This window comes from Sebastes umbrosus, chromosome 3 (genome assembly GCF_015220745.1).
Source record: "Sebastes umbrosus isolate fSebUmb1 chromosome 3, fSebUmb1.pri, whole genome shotgun sequence".
NCBI classification, from domain to species: Eukaryota; Metazoa; Chordata; class Actinopteri; order Perciformes; family Sebastidae; genus Sebastes; species Sebastes umbrosus.
In genome coordinates, this window is record NC_051271.1 from 15,817,547 (window position 1) to 15,837,018 (window position 19,472).

Here is a 19,472-nt window from a genome sequence, read left to right on the forward strand (position 1 = left end):
TACACCATCTATTTCAGTGCTGTGACTCTGTATTATTATCTGATAAAGAAAGGAAATAGAAATGAAGAACATTTGTGGACTTCAGTTGCCTCCGCCATCATCTGTTATAACTCAGTCATGTGTTTTTTTTCCACAGAGCATTCATCAAATTTTGAAGTGAGCTTGTTTTCAGCAGCAGCATCAGTGTGCTCTCATCACAGTGTGTATATACTGTCAGCCCAGCGGGATGTGACGCGATAATCCTTCCTTTGGGGAAACGTTGGAGGAAGACGAGAGCTGCTGCTGACAGCTTCACAAACAACCCCCGCTGCTGCTGCTGCTGTCGTCTGCTGGATGGACTCGGCCTGCAGCTGCACGGTGAACGCACACGTGTTTATCTGATGTCTAATGTCTCTGAGATTAACTGAGATTTACTGCTGCTCTGACTCTCTGAAGTTTAGTCCTGATGATTGTTATGGATCATTAGACCAAACCTCCAAACCCCTTCTCATAATTTTTGGCGTGTTCATAAATATATTCCTGCTTCACACACAGCTGTGTCAAGTCAAGTCACTGTTATTGATATAGCCCCAAATCACAAATTTTTACCTCAAGAGTACCTATTATGCTTTGGTGCTGTTTCCTTTTCCTTTGTGCCTGTAAAAGGTCAGCGGTAGTTAAATATAATTTGGTGGAAGCCTACTTTACTTCACTCCACTACATTTCAGAGACAAATATTGTACTTTTTATTACTGCACTACATTTATCTGATAACTTTAGTTACTTTGCAGATGCAGATTAATAATACAAAATGTAATCAACAAATAGATTATGATGTAAAAGTTAAGTTAAGACTTAATTGATCCCCCCGGGGGTAAATTCACAAGCTACCCAGCAGTATATAAAGCAATTAAAATAAGCTCCATTTTTACAAGCTGCAACTTTAAAGTGATGAACACATGAATGCGTCAATAATTATAATCCAGTAATATATAGCCTAATCCAGTATATATTATTTATAATTATTCTGCATAATGATCAGCAGAGGAATAAGTACTGTGATTTTTTATTTAAGTAAAAGTAGCAATACTAAAGTGTTAAAATACTCTGTTACAAGTAAAAACCCTGCATTCAAAATCATACTCGAGTAAAAGTACAAAGATATTTGTATAAAAAAAATATAAGTAAAAGTACTAATTATGCAGAATGGCATATTTCAGAATAATATATGACTTTATATAATGATTGATGCATTAACGTGTCCATCATTTTAATGTTGCAGCTGATAACGGTGGACATATTTTAATTACTCTATATACTGCTGGGTAGCTTTATCTATAATAATATATCATAATTTATTAGTTGATTTATATATTGTATTAATAATCTGAATCTTCAAATGAACTAAAGCTGTCAGACAAATGTAGAAGTATAATATTCCCCTGTGAAATGTGGTGGAGTAGAAGTGTAAAGCAGCATAAAATAGAAATACTCAAGTAAAGTACAAGTACCTCAAAATTACTTGAGTAAATGTACTTGTAACTGCAAAATTGTATCTATGTGAAGCCTGTCTTGCAAAACAGTGTTGGCTGCGGTCGGAGGACACGGGAGACCGTAGCTTTGGTCTCCAGGGCCGGAGTCTCTGCTGTACTCTGCTCCTCTGCTCCTCTGCATGCCTGCCTTCACTCACAGCTCGCTCAACCTCACGTTCATGCGTGCACACTCCACACTGCAGAAGAGTTAGTTCAGCTCTGAGAATATCTAGTGGACGTTTGTGCAGAAATAACTGCTGCAGCTCCTCCAGACCAACAGAGGTTTCCCGTGTCTTGTGAAGTGACGGGGCTCCGCAGCGAGAAACGTTATCGTCTCCCCTGTTCCCTCCGGCCGCGGTCGGGAGGCTGAGGCAGGAAAAGCCAACACTAGGATCAGCATTGATTCATAGAGAGACCTTCGTCTGGTCAGCTAACATTACTGCCAAGCAGCTGAAATATAGAGTGATATTGTGGTTTTAGCTGACGTGTGTCGCCTCACTAGTTTTGAGTCGATGCTCATTCATGTCTATGTAGAGCGAGCACGAGCGCGAGCCCGACGATGACTTTCGTTGACTTAACGGCCACAGGTGTCGCTGTTAACGAGCATTTCTGATTCTTACAAACAGTCCCTTTAATTGTTATACACTGGTCCTTTAACAGAAGGAAACCCTCATTTTCATTTTTATGAATGTTGTTATCTCTATAAACATTAAGCTGTTTAATACAAAAAAAAACTGTTATTAGATTTATATAGATTATCGTTTTAAAAAATAAAATCATCCCGATGCATCTACAGTATACAGTCTCAGGTTCGTAATATCCGAGCAGCTTTGTTGCCCGTGAACGCGCCCTCGAAAGGAACCCTGGGAACGACAAGATGGCGGGACGTTCAAAAACACCTCCGATCGGCGGAATTTACAGCAAAATAAACTGTAAATAACAAACTACAACTCAGCGTTAACCCGCGCAAACTGTCGACTGGCAAACCGTCAACGGATCGGTCGGTAACAGACCAGTAAACCATGAACCAGGGCCGCCGAAACATCCCTCCTCCGTCCGGTCTCCCACAGCAACAACCGACGGCCCCGTCAGAACCATCGAGACCCAACCGACTGAGGAGAAGCTTCAGTCGGACTCAGCAGACTCAGTCAGCGGCGGAGGTCGAGTCTCCAAAGAGCCATCGGCCGGGTCAGAAACTCTATTTCTGTTGGTTTTTAGTGTTATTTGAGCTGTCTGAAGTTTGTTGCCTGCCTCTCTGGTCTCCTGTGGCGGCTACAAGCCCTGTCGTCCCGCTCTGCTGGATGCATACAAATGTCCACCAAACTACATTGAAATATTTCACAATTTTAGGTTTTCGTGTGTATGCAAGAGGTAACTTGCATTACACAACATTACTAAATATATTTTTACAAACCACAGGTGTCATTCTTCAATTCGGCACATCAAAATGTAATCTCTACTAAATGATTTGCCTATTTTTGTCTGTTTCAACCAAAACAAGTTTCACATGCTCTGCTGGATGCATACAAATGTCCACCAAACTACATTGAAATATTTCGCAATTTTAAGTTTTCTTGTATATACAAGAGGTAACTTGCATCACACAACATGACTAAATATATTTTTACAAACCACAGGTTTCAGTCTTCAATTCGGCACATCACAAACTCAAATTAGTTGGCTTTTTCTTGTCGTTTTCAACCAAGACAAGTCTCACATGGCATTGGAAAGCAGTGTGAAATACATCGTATAGAGTGAAATTCAACTGGAATAAAATGCAATTTAGTGGATTATTTAGTATGCCGAATTTACCTAAAGATTTGAACAATTCATGAAAAGGCTAATGTGTTTACATTTTCCATTTTAACAAAACTATATTCAACTTTCAGACTTTTTAACAGGAAGAACCGAAACTATAACAAACAGTTACAGTTTGGGTGTTTTTGAGTGAGACACTGAATCCTTAAACCAGCTACAGACCTTGACCTCTGACCTCCTGCAGCAAAAAAGTCAAACAGACTAAGTAGTAAATGTTGCTGTTTCTGAATCAGTTGTTTGTGTTTCTTCTCCAGATTTTAAGAGCCCGACCAGGATCCCGAGATCCAGAGCAGTTGGTGTTTTCACTGTAGAGTCCCCAAACAACGACTCAGACTTTCAGCAGGACATCATCTGGGACGCCACCTCTCCTTCACCCAACAGACACGGTAAACTTCAGCCCTTCCAACTGTGGAACCCTTTAAATATCCACATATTTAAAGGGACTGTTTGTAACTTCTTACACGTATAAATCAATCCGGGTTGGTGTCCCATGCGCGCTCGCGTGTGGCTACGCTGTTCAGACAAGACTCCAACACAAACTACACGGAAGCACCAAAACCGCAAAGTTATATCTAGTGAAGCCCGTCTGTTGAACAGTGTTGACCGCGGTCGGAGGACGCGGGGGAGACCGTAGCTTTGGTCTCCAGGGCCGGAGTCTCTGCTGCACCGCGCTCGTTCTCGCTATTTCGCTCCACCCTCAGGTGCATGCGCGCACACTCCACACTGCAGAAGATTTAGTAGCTCTGAGAATATCTAGTGAATGTATAGTGGATGTTTGGGCAGAAATAAATGCTGCAGCTCCTCCAGACCAACAGAGGTTTCCCATGTCTTGTGAAGTGACGGGGCTCTGCAGCGAGAAACGTTAGCGTCTCCGACCAAAACTCCGGTGTCTCCCTGTTCCTTCTGACCACGGTCGGTAGGCTGAAGCAGGAAAAGCCAACACTAGGATCAGCAATGATTCATGGAGAGACCTTCGTCTGGTCAGCTAACATTACTGCCAAGCAGGTGAAATATAGAGTGATATTGTGGTTTTAGCTGACGTGTGTCGCCTCACTGTTTTGAGCGATGCTCGTTCATGTCTATGTAGAGCGAGCACAAGCGCGAGCCCGACGCTGACTTTCGTTGACTTAACTGCCACAGGTGTTGCTGTTAACAAGCATTTCTGATTCTTACAAACAGTCCCTTTAGAGGCTTTCTCTCCAGAATGTTTAATAAAGTTCATAATTTGCTGCAGTGACGAGACAGCTAATCCATCAGCCGATCTACAGAAACAGCAGTTTTTATTACTGATTACTTACTGTTTTCTTTTAAGAAACCCAAAACGCAAATATTTGATATTTCCAATTCCAACCATGTTTCTTTGTTTTCTGTCATTGTAAACTTAAGACCTTTGGAATAATTTCTGTTGGAGGTAAATGATTGGAGTTTTGATTGAACAAAAAAATCTGGATCTTGAGCTATGTGGTGATTTTTGTTTTTCTTTCCAGGTAAAAGAGGCAAGAAACAGCCTGCTGGAGTTGTGAACATCTCAGAGATTGTTAGTAGGATCGCTCCAAAGGTCAGTAACACGGCTGGGGAGATTAAAAATCCCCCCCCCCCAAACATTTCAGTTCCTGGACCTACTTTGTAAACGTGTTTTCATTGTTCATGACAGTGCTCCGAATAACAGCTCAGATCAGCAAAGAGAGCCAATAAACAGCATTTATTTAAATCTGCTGTGTTGTCTCTCTGAAGTATGGCAGACCGAAGGTTGCAGAGCCGACTTTACAACAGTGGATCGGGGACAGTGCCGGCATTCCCTGCACGCCAGATGTTCAAGTTCCCAAACCCAAGAAGAAATCCCCGAGGTAGGTTCATGAGAAACTACAAATACAAGTTGTGCATTCTTTTGGCTGTAAGTGAGCTTCACGGCCCTGTTTCAAAAAGCAGGTTTAACAAACTCTGAGCCTAAGCCTGAACTCTTTTTCCTTTGTTTTCTATGAGCAAACACAGTAATGATGTTAACAAATAAAATCAGACAATAAACAGGTAGTTTAGTGATATATCCCCGCAGTTGTGGTCTTGACTGGTCTTGAGACCGATGTCGAGTACTACAACACTAGCGACTACTGAGCCGGCCGTGGGTCGGGACGGCGTTGTCAGCTGTAACCACCGTATGAGCGCAGTGCAGAGGGACGGCGATTAGCAAATAGTTGTTTGCTGCTATATTAATCCTCTGAATTTCGAATTTAGCTCATTTTTAAGGAAGCTTGTATCCATGACGTGTTTCCAGAATATCTCTGTCATCACAGTAAACTGTTTTGTTTTCGCGACAGGCCAAACGGAGTGGACGACCTGCTGAAGCTGGCCAAACAGTTTGACTTCAACATGTTTCATCAGGATGAAGAAGAAGTGGAGGACCTGCACCAGCAAAGTCTGGAGCTCCTGTCAGAGGACATCCTGGATTTAGAGAACGGAGATCAAAACGACAACTGCCAACCAGCTGTGACGGCGCCGGCCGGGTCAGACGAGCAGCTTCACCTGGATCAATATATGGAGGACGATTTGGATTTTCTGTTTGATGGACCAACCCAACATTTAAGCGGAAATCTAAGTCAGGTGTCGTCAGCTCAGCTGTCACAAGTAAAACCTGCTTCCAAAGAGGCCTCTGGGAAACTGTCTGCTTCCTCACTCGGCCCCTCCTCTGGTGTTTCCACGACGAACACTAAAGGAACATCAGTAAAAGACGAGTTTGATGACGATTGGGAAAACGATGACTTGCTAAATGATTCTTTAGTGTTTGAGATGACACAAAATCCACAGAACTTCATTGCTCCAAAGCATTGTTCAACCCAGAAACCACCCAGTCAAATACAGAAAAGTCCAGCAAATGTAGCGGTTCAGTCAACTGTTTCTAAAATGGAAAAAGACAACGTGAGACAAAGAACGACTTTCAAACTGGAGTCTAATCCTAATTTCTCTGTCAAAAGAATCCAGACGGACACATGGACAAACTTGAAGGTGGATTATAGCTCAAAAACAGCTGAAAAAGACACTCAGAAGAACAGGTTTTCATCCGGTAACAGTGTTGTAGTTGAGGCCGGATCTCAGCGTACCAGGCAAACATCAAACACAGTGAAGTCAGATCCACAGAAAGCACCGTTTCAAAGGACTTCTGTTGCCAAATACAACACAACTGCATCAAACACATCAGCTACAAAAACAGCTCAAAATGTTCCGATAAAACCTGCGGTAGTCTCATCCCACAGCGAGGCGCCTGCTGTCTCCGACCTCCTGGACGAGGATCTGTCCTCGTTCTTCTCGTCTGACCCGGTTTGGGACGACCCCGCTGACGACGACCTGCTGTGTGAAATGTGTGAAGACGTGGAGAACCAGATCCAGAGTGCGGGGAATGTTTCCACCAAACAGACTCTTCCTGGGGGTCACATGTCAAACCAGAGAGGCTCTGCATCTCTGCAACCGTCCAACAGCAAACAACAGCCAGCCAATCAGCAACATTTGGCTCCCAAAAAACAAGCACCAACAAGTCTTCCCTGTGCTTCAGGAAGACCAGCTGGCAGTTCATTGGCTGGTGGTTTCGTCTCTCACATCGCTGCAGGTGTACAGAAGAGGGATTCTTTCAGATATACGAAAGCGAACAACACTTCAGGATCCACAAACAGCTCAACATGTGTCCAGTCAGCACCGCAGGGAAACCCCCGCAAAGACCAGTTCACCTTCAAGAAGCCAAACAGCCCAGTTTCTACGGTGACCAGCAAAGGTAAGAGCACGTCAACACCTGGGATATTATAGTGAACTAAAACTGAAACGAAAATAAGCAGTGAAAAATATGTTTGTAAACTCAAACTGAAACTAAATTAAAAACTATATAATTTAAGAAAAACTTAACTGAAACAATATTGCCTGGGTAAAAAAACTAATAATATAAAAATGAACGTAATTTCATTTCAGATTTAGTTTTTTTAAGCTTTAATAGATCACTATTGGAGAAATGACACCGCATGGATTTACGTCAACTCTCGTGACATTGAACCAAAGAAATTGAACAGACTTGGCCTTCCTGGAGATGTCGCTATGCTTCAATTGCTTCACATCGTTCTTTATTTGTCATTTGTCAATTCCAGCAAAGCAGACACTGGCAATGAAAATCTTTGGTCTCAGGTTCCTTCAACAATGCTCATTAAATATGTATATATAAAAGAGGAATCACACAAGTAAAAGCAAAATGGTAATCTAAGGCATTAAATAGTGCAGTTAAAATATAGGGCTTAAATATAAACTTAAGTAAATTAAAATAGTAATGTGAATGTAAATTTGTTATTTTGTTGACAGTATTTCAGATGGGAAAACTGAATATAAACAGCATGTAGTATGTGCTGTATATGCATGATGAGAAGTAATATATGTACACAGAGGTGTAAACAGGAATGCAGTACGTAATAATGAGAAGTACTAAAATATATATTGAGGTGTAAACTGGAATGTAGTATGTATAGAGAAGTAATAAATATGTATATATATATACACCGAGGTGTAACAGTTTGTAAAGTGTGCATAATGTCATATCGGAGGAAATGTTCATTTCTGGCCGATGCCGATATTTTAAAGCCTTTATCTGCCGACATGTGCCGACATCATCGTTCATCCATAGTTTGCATTTTTTTTTAATTAACACAATGATTTCTTACAAAATCAGTGCGATCTTTTGACAATTCTGACAATTTTTCCACAAAAAACACAATCCAACTGTTTGACTGCTCAATTTACCGGGGTTCTGCATGAATTCAGTCCAATGACCAACTAACTGCATAGTCAAATGCCACCACAAACAGATCAGTCTTAAGAGAGAGTCTAAACTAAGACCCTAAACTCATTTTTACTCCCACTGAAACATGTTGCGTATTTTGATTGTCAGTAAGTTCTTTAAACAATCATATTTTTTTCAGATGGTTGAAATTTATTGCAAAATAACACAAAATATTCACCATTGGCCACTGAGGTTAGCGCTAACTGACAACTTTTTTGATAAATCTTGGAAAAAATGTTGCACTTTTTCCGGACATACGTTTCAAAGTGAGCGAAATCAGAAGGAGAATCCAGTGAGCTGATTAGATGAAGAGCTGCAGGTTCTTATTGCATTTTGAGCGAACATCAAACCTCCAGCATGTCATGAAGGTAAGCAGCTGTTTTTACTGTGATGTTTCTGTTACAGTCACACTGCTTCACAGCTCTGATCACAATCACTATATGGAAATACTCATTATTGCACTGTTACTATGGTTACAAGTAGGGCTAAGCATCGGTACATTTCTGGAAATGTTCTAATTGAAGTTGAGTTTTCCTCCGGTCTGTGAAATCTTGTAGATGCCATTAGGAGCACCGGAGGACAAAGAGGCACATGATTGTTTTCAGATTACCTGTCTTATGCACTACTGTCACGATATAAAAATGACTTTTTGTAATCATATTTGCTCCATTTCTACCTACTCCAGCTTTAATTGTCTTTGTAGAGTAACAGCCCTCAAATGTTTTACATCATAGTTTTTGTTGATAAAATTGACACTGACTGTGTCGTCTGTGTTTTCTTGTGCAGTTCTGGGTAAATGTTCAGCAGCAGAGATCGAGCTGAAGAAGCAGCAGGCGATGGAGAGAAGACGACAGAAAATGCAGGCCGCCCAAAACCTCCAAGCTCCCAGCCAACTGAGATAACCGGCTTTGTCTCGCCTCACCTCACCTGTGTGAAGAGTAAACCGGACTGCTGAACTGCTGTCAGAGCTCCACCTGTTTGCTGTGAGCTCTGTTTGTTAGCAGAATACATATAAGTAGCATATATAAATATATGCTCCTCTAAAATGAAACTGTACACGTACTTTAATTTTATGTTTATGTAAATGTTGTGTTTCTAATCTATCAGATTTTTTTTTTAAAAACAAGTTGTTTTTTAAAGCAAACCATGTTTTTGTGTCTTTGAAGGAATAGTTCAACGTTTTGGGAAATTCACATTTGCTTTCTTTCAGAGAGTGGGATTAGGAGTGTGTGTGTGTGTGTGCATATGTATGGAGCTGGAGTCAGGATGTGGTTAGCCTAGCTTAAAGTGATCATTCAGGTGTTTTGAAGTGGGGATGTATACTGATGTACTTATCCATAGTAGGTGTATTACTTACAGTAGATGACAGTCAGCACGCTCCCAGTTTGGAGAAACAGACAGGAGTTCAGACACGGGAGCAAAGCAATACAGTGCTGTGGACGTGGACGGCAGAAATTTTAGATACCTAAAAGGCTCACCTAAAAAGATCTTATCGGTGTTAGCATATGCTATATTAACAATACCATCACCGCTTTATCTTGCCGTAGTACGGCCCTTTCTTTCTCATTTCCAACGGGGAAATGAACTGAAGGGGAAACTTTTCTATGCGCTCTTTAAAGCCAGCAGGCTCAGATGACAAAAACAGTATAAATACGTTTCACTTTCAGTTCAGTTTGCCGCCGGAAAATATTCTAAATATAGCGTACAATTAAACGGATATCAATTTTTTTTTAGGTGTCTTAAATATGTTTTTCTGCCGTCCCTGTCCACAGCACTGTATTGCTTTGTGCCGGTGTCGGTGCTCCCGTCTGTTTCTGGATGCTGGGGGCACACTGACCGTCATCTACTGTAGGTAATACACCTGCTATGGATAAGTACCTGATACAAACCCACTTCAAAACACCTGAACCATCACTTTAACAAAAAGACTTGAAGCAGGGCGAACCAGCAAGCATGGCTCTGTCCATAATTCAAAAATACACATACCGACACCTCTGAAGCTCACTGAGGCGAGGCTATCCGTTTCCCCTGCTTCCAGTCTTAATGCTAAGCTAGGCTAAACACATCCCGACTCCAGCTCTGTACTCAACACACAGATGTGAGAGTAGTATCAAACTTCTCACCTCACTCATGGAAAGAAAGTGAATAATGTATGCGAGTAATGTATTTCCCAAAGTCCAGAACTATTCCTTTAAGACCAGAATATATTACAACAGTTGTAAAGTAGATTTCTAATGCACTACCAATCTGTTTAAGGAGGGGAAATTATTTTGTGTCTTTTATTCCACCAACAATTAGGAACCAAACTCCGTATTTGCACAATAATAAATATGCCTTTAAATAAAAATGACTTCAGCAGTCCATTGATTTGGGAGATAATTTGTATTCTGTCAAATGAGAAGATGGATATCAGTTTAATTTCAGGCTAGCAGTTTCCCCCTACTTGCAGTCTTTGTGCTAAGCTAGGCTGACCACGTACTGGATGGCTCTTTTTAGATATTCTAACAGTCAAATTTATTTCTCATTACTTTTTTTGATCATGAACACGAGGAGTCACTTTTCTAACCGGTCTACAAAGTCTGTTTTTTTCTTGTTTATTCACTTTATTTTATGTAAAGCACTTTAACTTATTGGAAAGTGTTTTACCAATAAAAGTTTTATTGTTAATTTCATCGTTGGTGTAGTGATCTTTTCAGTGTCATTGGATGTGTTATTGGATCTACGGAGGCACAGCCTTAGCCTGAGATCAGCTTTGTTCAGGTCAGACCTGGCGTCTTTTTTTGTTATTATGAAACGGACATGACCTGAATGTGCTGATGTGATGGGTATTTAAACACAAACTGGCTTTAATATAAAATATTTTTTGGCCTAACTTTAACCCCCCAAAACCAACCTGAAAATGAGTTGTGATGTCCTCTTGTCCAAAATAGACAAAAATATAAATTTGTACCAGAACTGTCACTTAGAGAAAAAAAATACTACAATATGATTCTGTGATACCGTCTGAATCCCCACAGCTCCGCTTGATAGCTTGTTTTATAATTAAATGATTTAATTGATAGCATAAATGCACCTTTATATCCTTTTTTCCATTGCTTGTAATTGATAGCAACTATTGCAAGCTTAACCTGCACTTAAATTCATGTGTTGCATGTCATTTAAAACCTGATGTACACCTCCATTTTTTATTTTTTGTACTCCTCTTCTGCTATCTATCAATATCTATAGATATAGACATATTATCACCCAATGACATGTTAGCATCTTTTTACAGTGTGCTGCCTTCAAGTCCTCCTCGTCAACCCATCTGTCCAAGTACTAACTTTCAAATAGAACCGACCAGTCTGTCATGTAAAGTGCTCAAATTAACTCATAACAATTAGAATGAAATTCAGGTTTTAGTATTAATCTTATTATGTTTTAGAATTCAAATCTAAAAAAAATCAAAAGCAAAGAAACTACTAAGTTCTTCTTTAATTTGTTACTCTCAACCTACACATGTGAAATTAATAATTTCTTGTTGTCTGCTATCAGACAGGGGAAGTTAATAAAATATCTAAGCAAAAAATAGTAGAAAAGAAATACAGTTTCAGTACAGTTACAGTGCGGTAATAGGTTACCCCACATTAAATCAGTGTCGGAAGAAGTATTTAGATAATTTCCTAGTTCACAATCCTACTCAAGTGAAAGTAAAAGTAAAAATAGTTTTTATGCAGCAGAATCCCCCTGTAAATGTTATATTTTACACTACTACACTATTGTTGTTACTGATTTTATTGTTGGTGGATGTGAAACTAATTAAATAAGATTATAACTTAATTATATATGGATCATTTTATATTCTCACCATAAACTTTGAATGTAAAAATCTTAATTTGCAAAATAACCAGTAGCTAAAGCTGTTAAATAAATGTAGTGGAGTTAAAAGTGCAAGATTTTCCTCTGAAATGTAGTGGAAGTATAAAGGAACACATAATAAAATAACCAAAGTAACGTAAATTAGAAATATTGAAGTAACGTACAAGTACCTCAAAACAGTATTGGACTACATGTACTTAGTTACTTTCCACTATTGACTTTAATAAATAAAATACAATGAAATGCATCCATAAACCACCCACAAGTTGAATATTTATCTGTAAATAAAAGAGTAAAACAAAGTTTATTCATGTAAAAGTCACACATTATCACACATTGTATCGCTGCAGCAGCGTCACCTGAAGATCAGCCGTGGGGGAGTCACCGGTGTCCCTGTGCGGTCAGGTGGTCCGGTCGGGCTCGTCAGCTCTCTTCATTAACAGTCTGGCAGCTGTCTGATGGAGCAGATATATCGTCCCGGCAGGTAAACCGAGCCTCGTTATCAGCAGACAGGTGTGTAATTGTAGTCTAGCACGCTGCTGCAAATCACAGGCACACAGATGTAATCTGCCTCGGTTTAATCACGCTGCCTTTGTCCCAAAACGTACTCCAGGATTCACTTTACTCCATTTGTTAAGGAAATTTCTCTGAAGTTTCTCTTTGCCAAGTAGAAGTAGTTTTTTAATTATAAAGTAGCTCATTTTGGCAGTGAAAGTCCTGAATGTCAGAGCAGTGTGTGAGACATCAGCTGCTACAGTAAGAGAGAGAGACACATGTATTTATTTATAACTATTGTTTATTAGTGTAAACATTCATTTTAACAGATTTTAATATGTTTATTGTTGGTCTCGAAGAATAAATAATCTCACTGTTTGAATTGAACCTCAAGTAGAGTCAATTAAGTACCTGTTGTGTCCCCACTGCACATTACAGTTCTTCATTACAATATGCTAATTTGGATGTTTACAGTGTGTAGTTGGCTCTGCCAGCATTAAAAACACACAACAAATGAAGAACATTTAAAATAGCAGCATACAGGCTGAAATCAGGGGATTTTTGTGTCTAGTTTTGATGGTCTTTTCTTGAATTCATGATTTGATTGGAAAAAAAAAACAAAACTACCAGCTAAGACATAATATATACAGTATTCATCATTAAACCATTACATTTAATCAATCTTAAATAATCTATTCGAAGTAATATTTAATAATACATTAATTAAAATCAAATTAAATACAATTTATATGATGTAATAAATCAATCAATAAATAACATGTCAAGTGCAGGATTAATATACTATAATAATAATGTATTATTAATGTTTTTCTGTGCGTCTCATAGATTTTATTTAAAATTTGTGGTCTAAAGAACTTTTTCTTGTGAATACAACATTTTGCAAATAATAACAAAATATTAACCAACAGTTGATTTTGTTTGGGTTTTATATTAACAATAAAATAAGTGTAAGACAAATTGAAAATGCTAAGTTGCCATCAATTTTATTAAAAGTAAAGCAGCATTCATTCATTACATTAATTCCAAAAATATTCATCAGTCCTTTATTTGTTAAATATCTGACAAGTTTCGTAATATAACGTAAAACATGCATTCATATTTGCACTAATAATATTTGCAATAATGGCACATAGACACATTTTTCTATGACATGAACTTATTATTGTGTAACAAGCTAATCATCCCAAATTACATGATTAATAAAATGTGTATTCCATTTTACATTGTTGACTGAAAGGTTTAAATTCATGTTAATAAATCAGATTCCAGACTAACAAAGCAAAAATCATCTGGTTTAGAGATTCTTTGTGATGAATCCAAATAACTTCAATGACTTGAATAACCTGTATCATCGTACTGTTAGCACCAGAGCTAACTGTCACCATAGAAACAGCTACACAAAGCTAGTTGAGCGAGTTGTAAACTAGTTAATGCCGAACCTGACTGTGTCTTTTTAATCTGATATCTGTTGTTGACAGTGGTGGATGAAGTACTAAAAAATGTACTAAAACAACACTAAAAATACTCTGTTACAAGTAAAAGTCCTACATTGAAAATATGAAGTAAAAGTATGTAAGTATAATCAGGAAAATGTACTTAAAGTGGTAAAAGTATCAAAATGTTCCCTATGACTGTTAAACTAGTATACACCGATCAGCCATAACATTATGACCACCTGCTTATTGAGTAGGTCCCCCTTTTGCCGCCAAAACAGCCCTGACCCGTCGAGGCTTGGACTCCACTGGACCTCTGAAGGTCTGCTGTGGTATCTGGGACCAAGCCGTCAGTAGCAGATCCTTCAAAGGGACAGTTTGTAACTTCTTATACGTATAAATCAATCCGTGTCCCATGCACGCTTGCGCATCGGACACAGACTCCAAAGTCTCCAAAGTTATATCTTGTGAGTCACGTCTTGCAAAACAGTATTGGCCGCGGTCGGAGGACGCGGGGGAGACCGTAGCTTTGGTCTCCAGGGCCGGAGTCTCTGCTGTACTCTGCTCCTCTGCCTGCCTGCCTTCACTCAGCTCGCTCCACCTCACATGCATGCCCGCACACTACACACCGCAGAAGAGTTAGTTTAGCTCTGAGAATATCTAGTGAATGTACAGTGGACGTTTGTGCAGAAATAAATGCTGCAGCTCCTCCAGACCAACAGAGGTTTCCCGTGTCTTGTGAAGTGACGGGGCTCCGCAGCGAGAAACTTTATTGTCTCCGACCAAAACTCCGGTGTCTCCCCTGTTCCCTACGACCGCGGTCGGGAGGCTGAGGCAGGAAAAGTCAACACTAGGATCAGCAATGATTCATGGAGAGACCTTTGTCTGGTCAGCTAACATTACTGCCAAGCAGGTGAAATATAGAGTGAAATTGTGGTTTTAGCTGACGTGTGTCGCCTCACTGTTTTGAGCGATGCTCGTTCATGTCTATGTAGAGTGAGCACAAGCGCGAGCAACAGGACGCTGACTTTCGTTGACTTAACGGCCACAGGTGTTGCTGTTAACAAGCATTTCTGATTCTCACAAACAGTCCCTTTAAGTCCTGTAAGTTGCGAGGTGGGTCCTCCATGGATCGGACTTGTTTGTCCAGCACATCCCACAGATGTTCGATTAGATTGAGATCTGGAGAATTTGGAGGCCGAGTCGACACCTCAAACTCGTTGCCATCCACATGATGTAAAAGAAACGTGATTCATCAGACCAGGCCACCTTCTTCCATTGTTCCGTGGTCTAGTTCTGATGCTCACGTGCCTATTGGAGGCCCCTTTTTTGGCGGTGGACATGGGTCAGCACGGGCACCCTGACCGGTCTGCGGCTACGCAGCCCCATATGCAACAAACTGCGATGCACTGTGTGTTCTGACACCTTACTATCGGAACCAGCATTAACTTTTTCAGCAGTTTGAGCTACAGTAGCTCTTCTATTGGATCGGACAACACGGGCCAGCCTTCGCTCCCCACGTGCATCAATGAGCCTTGGCCGCCCATGACCCTGTCGCCAGTTCACCGGTTTTCCTTCCTTGGACCGCTTTTGGTAGATCCTGACCACTGCAGACCGGGAACATCCTACAAGAGCTGCAGTACTGGAGATGCTCTGACTCAGTCGTCTAGCCATCACAATTTGTCCCTTGTCAAAGTCACTCACATCCTTACACTGGCCCATTTTCTCTCCATTAATTGATTGATTGTTTTGTTTGTAAAAATAGTAAGAAATGGCGTCACAATGACCCAGAGCCCAAAGTGAAACCTTCACAATGTTTGTTTAGTCCAACCAACTGTCCAAACCTCAACATTATTACTAATACATTAACATTATTAACATTACTAATACGTTACAATTATCAATGTTATTAAAAGGAAAAGCAGCAAATGTTCACAGTTGTGAAGCTGGAGCCATGAAATGTTTTTGCATGAAAAATGACTTAAACCATCAGAATAGTTGACAATTAATTTTCTGTCAATTGACTAATTGAATAGTTAAAATTATAACAGAACATCATATTTTATAAACTCTTCATATGTTTTGTATGCAAAAATCTTAATTTGTAAAGTAACTAAAGCTGTTAAATGTAGTGGAGTATACGTAGAAAGTAGCATGAAAAGAAAAGACTCAAGTAAATTATAAGTACCTCAAGTTTGTACTTAAGTACAGTACTTGAGCGTCTGTCAACCTGATGTGGAACTCTCCTGCCACCTAGTGCCCAAAAGTACATTCATGTAGTTTTAATAGAATCACTCTTTATGTGTTAACTGCAAGAAAACCAAGGTTGCCTATTTTATTAGCTACAGTAAATGTGCACACACTCACACGCGCACGCACACGCACACACACGCACACACACAGTGTGTAAGTGTTTACGGCAGATCCTTTTACCCGCTGACGTTACCTGAGAGTTGCACTGAACTCTGAATAACCCCCCCACACACACACTCTGGTCCATTAATTATTCCCGGGCCAATCACAGAGGATAGTGACAGGTGAGAGGACAGGTTGGTGTCCGTCCAGCTTTTGCAGACGACATCCACACTGATAAAGAACAGGACAGGTTTCACTTAAAAGACGTTTTCTGACGTCCTCGATATGTTAACGTCACCAGACAAACAAACGGCAACTACACAAAGTAGTACAGGGTCATTCAAGACTCCAGTGAGACCAGTTACAATGCAAAATAAGGACAATTTAAAGAGCAGAACCAGACACCGAGGAGCATTTAAAGGCTTTTCCCTTTCAAAACTATTTTAACTGTATTCAAGATACTTTTGTGTTGTTATGGCAGTACATAATACATTATGATACACAGAAATTATGATAAACCTATTTCAGGTTCTGCTTCATGAAGTATGTTTAGAACTCAGGAAGATAATAATAATTTTCTGAAGCTGAACAAAGCTAATAACTATTATTATTTATAGGCAAGTAGGTGAATGTGCTGAAAAAATATTGTACATGTAATGTAATAAGTTACTTTATAGACATGCAATAGGCTGTTTATGTCCAGTATATACATGTTTACAGTACTATGTATAGTGTAGTAAATACAGCTTGCTAAGATTTACATTTGACATTAATGGACAATATTTTTTGTTGAAAGAAGTCGTAGTATTGTATGTCGAAAGAATTAAAAAAAATTCATAGTAAAGTATGTTGAAAAACAAAAAAGTCATAGTGTAGTAGGTCAAAAAAATAAAAAAGTCATAGTATAGCATGTCGAAAAAAAATCACGGTATAGTATGTCGAAAAAAAAAAAAAAAAAGTCAAAGTAAAGTATGTCGAAAAAAAAAAAATTCATTGTAAAGTATGTTGAGAAAAAGTCATTGTATATATATATATATATATATAGTCGTCATAGTACTGTATGTTAAAAAAATAAAAAAGTCATAGTATAGTATGTCGGAAAAATAAAAAAAAATTCATAGTAAAGTATGTTGAAAAACAAAAAAGTCATAGTATAGTCGGTAAAAAAACCAAAAAAGTCATAGTATAGTATGTCGAAAAAAATTCATAGTAAAGTATGTTGAAAAAAAAAAAAAAAAGTCAAAGTATAGTATGTCGAAAAAAAATAAAAGTAAAGTATGTCGAAAAAAAAAAAATTCATTGTAAAGTATGTAGAGAAAAAGTCATTGTGTATATATATATATATATATATATATATATATATATATAGTCGTCATAGTACTGTATGTCGAGAAATAAAAAAGTCATAGTATAGTATGTCGAAAAAATAAAAAAAGTCATAGTATAGCATGTCGGAAAAAAAAGCCATACTATAGTATGTTGAAAAAAATAAGAAAAAGTCAAAGTATAGTATGTCAAAAAATAAAAAAAAGTCATAGTATAGTATGTCGAAAAAATAAAAAAGTCATAGTATAGTATGTCCGGAAAAAAATAATAAAAAAGTCATAATATAGTAAGTCGAAAAAATAAAAAAGTCATAGTATAGTAAGTCGAAAAAATAAAAAAGTCATAGTATAGCATGTCGGAAAAAAAAGCCATACTATAGTATGTTGAAAAAAATAAGAAAAAGTCATAGTATAGTAAGTCGAAAAAATAAGAAAAAGTCATAGTATAGTAAGTCGAAAAAATAAAAAAGTCATAGTATAGTATGTCGAAAAAAAATAAAAAGTCATCGTATAGTATGTCGAAAAAATTTAAAAAAGTCATAGTATAGTATGTCGAAAAAATAAAAAAGTCATAGTATAGTATGTCCGGAAAAAAATAATAAAAAAGTCATAGTATAGTAAGTCGAAAAAATTAAAAAGTCATGGTATAGTAAGTCAAAAAAATAAAAAAAAAGTCATAGTATAGTATGTCGAAAAAATAAAAAAGTCATAGTATAGTATGTCCAAAAAAAAGTGATATTATAGTATGTAGCAAAAATAAAAAAGTATAGTATAGTATGTCGATTTTTTTTTTTTTAAAGTCATAGTATGTCGAGAAAAAAAAAGAAAAAGTCATAGTATAGTATGTCGAAAACATTTCATTGTAGTCATATTCCCTCAATCTGTCTTCTGTATTGCTCAGTCAGACTTCACCCAGTAAAGAAAACTGTCTTCTGTAAACCTGATACATGATGCTGACATTTTTCAGTTTACACAGAGGTTACTGTGTAAATCCACATTTCTATGAACAGTGTTTATGCATTTTTTTTTAGCAATTATGGCACAGATTATTTCAAGAGTCATTTTAGACGCTGGTTTTGCAGACTTTCATGTTGGCTCGTGTGGAAATACATCTGGTGGTCAAATCACAAACAGATGAGCAGGTTTCATGAGAAGGGTTCGGGGGTCTGAGTGTGCAGCAGCCAGAGTATTAATGAGATCTATAATTGGCACTGACGGCAACAACTCGACGACTTCTCCTGCAGCTCACTTAAGGGCATTCAGACCTGTAACATCAGGTGATCTGATGCTTCAACTCAGTGGTTGAAACAATCTCTTATATATTGTCATATGAAAAGGGAATCACACAGTTTTAAGATGTTGACATTTCTTCCATGACAAAAACAAGATAAAAACTAATTAAACATTGAAAATATAAACTATGAGAAATAGTGTGTCTCAACATGTGGCCTCACGCTGCCACCTGCTGGTAGGAACAGAGCAGAGCATCTTTATGTCCCTCAGCAGTTTTTTATTCTGAGGCTGTGAATGTTTGAGCTCACAGAAAGGTGTGCACTTCTTTAGTATCAAACATGCTGTCATACTATTATATATTCTATCATTAGATTATTAATACTCATGCATTAATGGTAAAGCAGGATTTTACTGTTGTAGCTGGTTGAGGTGGAGCTCATTTTGAACTATTAACTAATAATCTGCTGATTATTTTCTCCATTAATTGATTGTTTGGTTTGTAAAAATAGTGAAAATAGTGTGAAATGCTGTCACATTTACCCAGAACCCAAAGTTTGTTTCGTCCAACCAACGGTCCAAACCTCAACATTATTACTAATACATTACAATTATTAAC

At 38.3% G+C, this 19,472-nt stretch overlaps 1 protein-coding gene across 1 annotated transcript; it reads left to right on the top strand.

Annotated features, from left to right (window-relative positions):
* The first annotated feature begins 2,343 nt into the window (after window positions 1-2,343).
* Window positions 2,344-9,764, top strand: etaa1 (ETAA1 activator of ATR kinase). Its single transcript, XM_037765699.1, has 6 exons — window positions 2,344-2,699; window positions 3,584-3,715; window positions 4,817-4,887; window positions 5,064-5,176; window positions 5,645-7,089; window positions 8,923-9,764. Exons 1-6 carry the CDS (start codon window positions 2,534-2,536, stop codon window positions 9,036-9,038), a joined length of 2,043 nt encoding a protein of 680 aa, XP_037621627.1. The 5' UTR covers window positions 2,344-2,533; the 3' UTR covers window positions 9,039-9,764.
* Window positions 9,765-19,472: the final 9,708 nt, after the last annotated feature.

Bases quoted from the DNA above. Each gene is read 5' to 3' on its own strand.
- etaa1 (XM_037765699.1), top strand. From the start codon at position 2,534: ATGAACCAGGGCCGCCGAAACATCCCTCCTCCGTCCGGTCTCCCACAG. The intron at 2,700-3,583 runs GTCAGAAACTCT...TTTCTTCTCCAG, and splicing joins TCCAAAGAGCCATCGGCCGG to ATTTTAAGAGCCCGACCAGG. The intron at 7,090-8,922 runs GTAAGAGCACGT...TTTCTTGTGCAG, and splicing joins TTCTACGGTGACCAGCAAAG to TTCTGGGTAAATGTTCAGCA.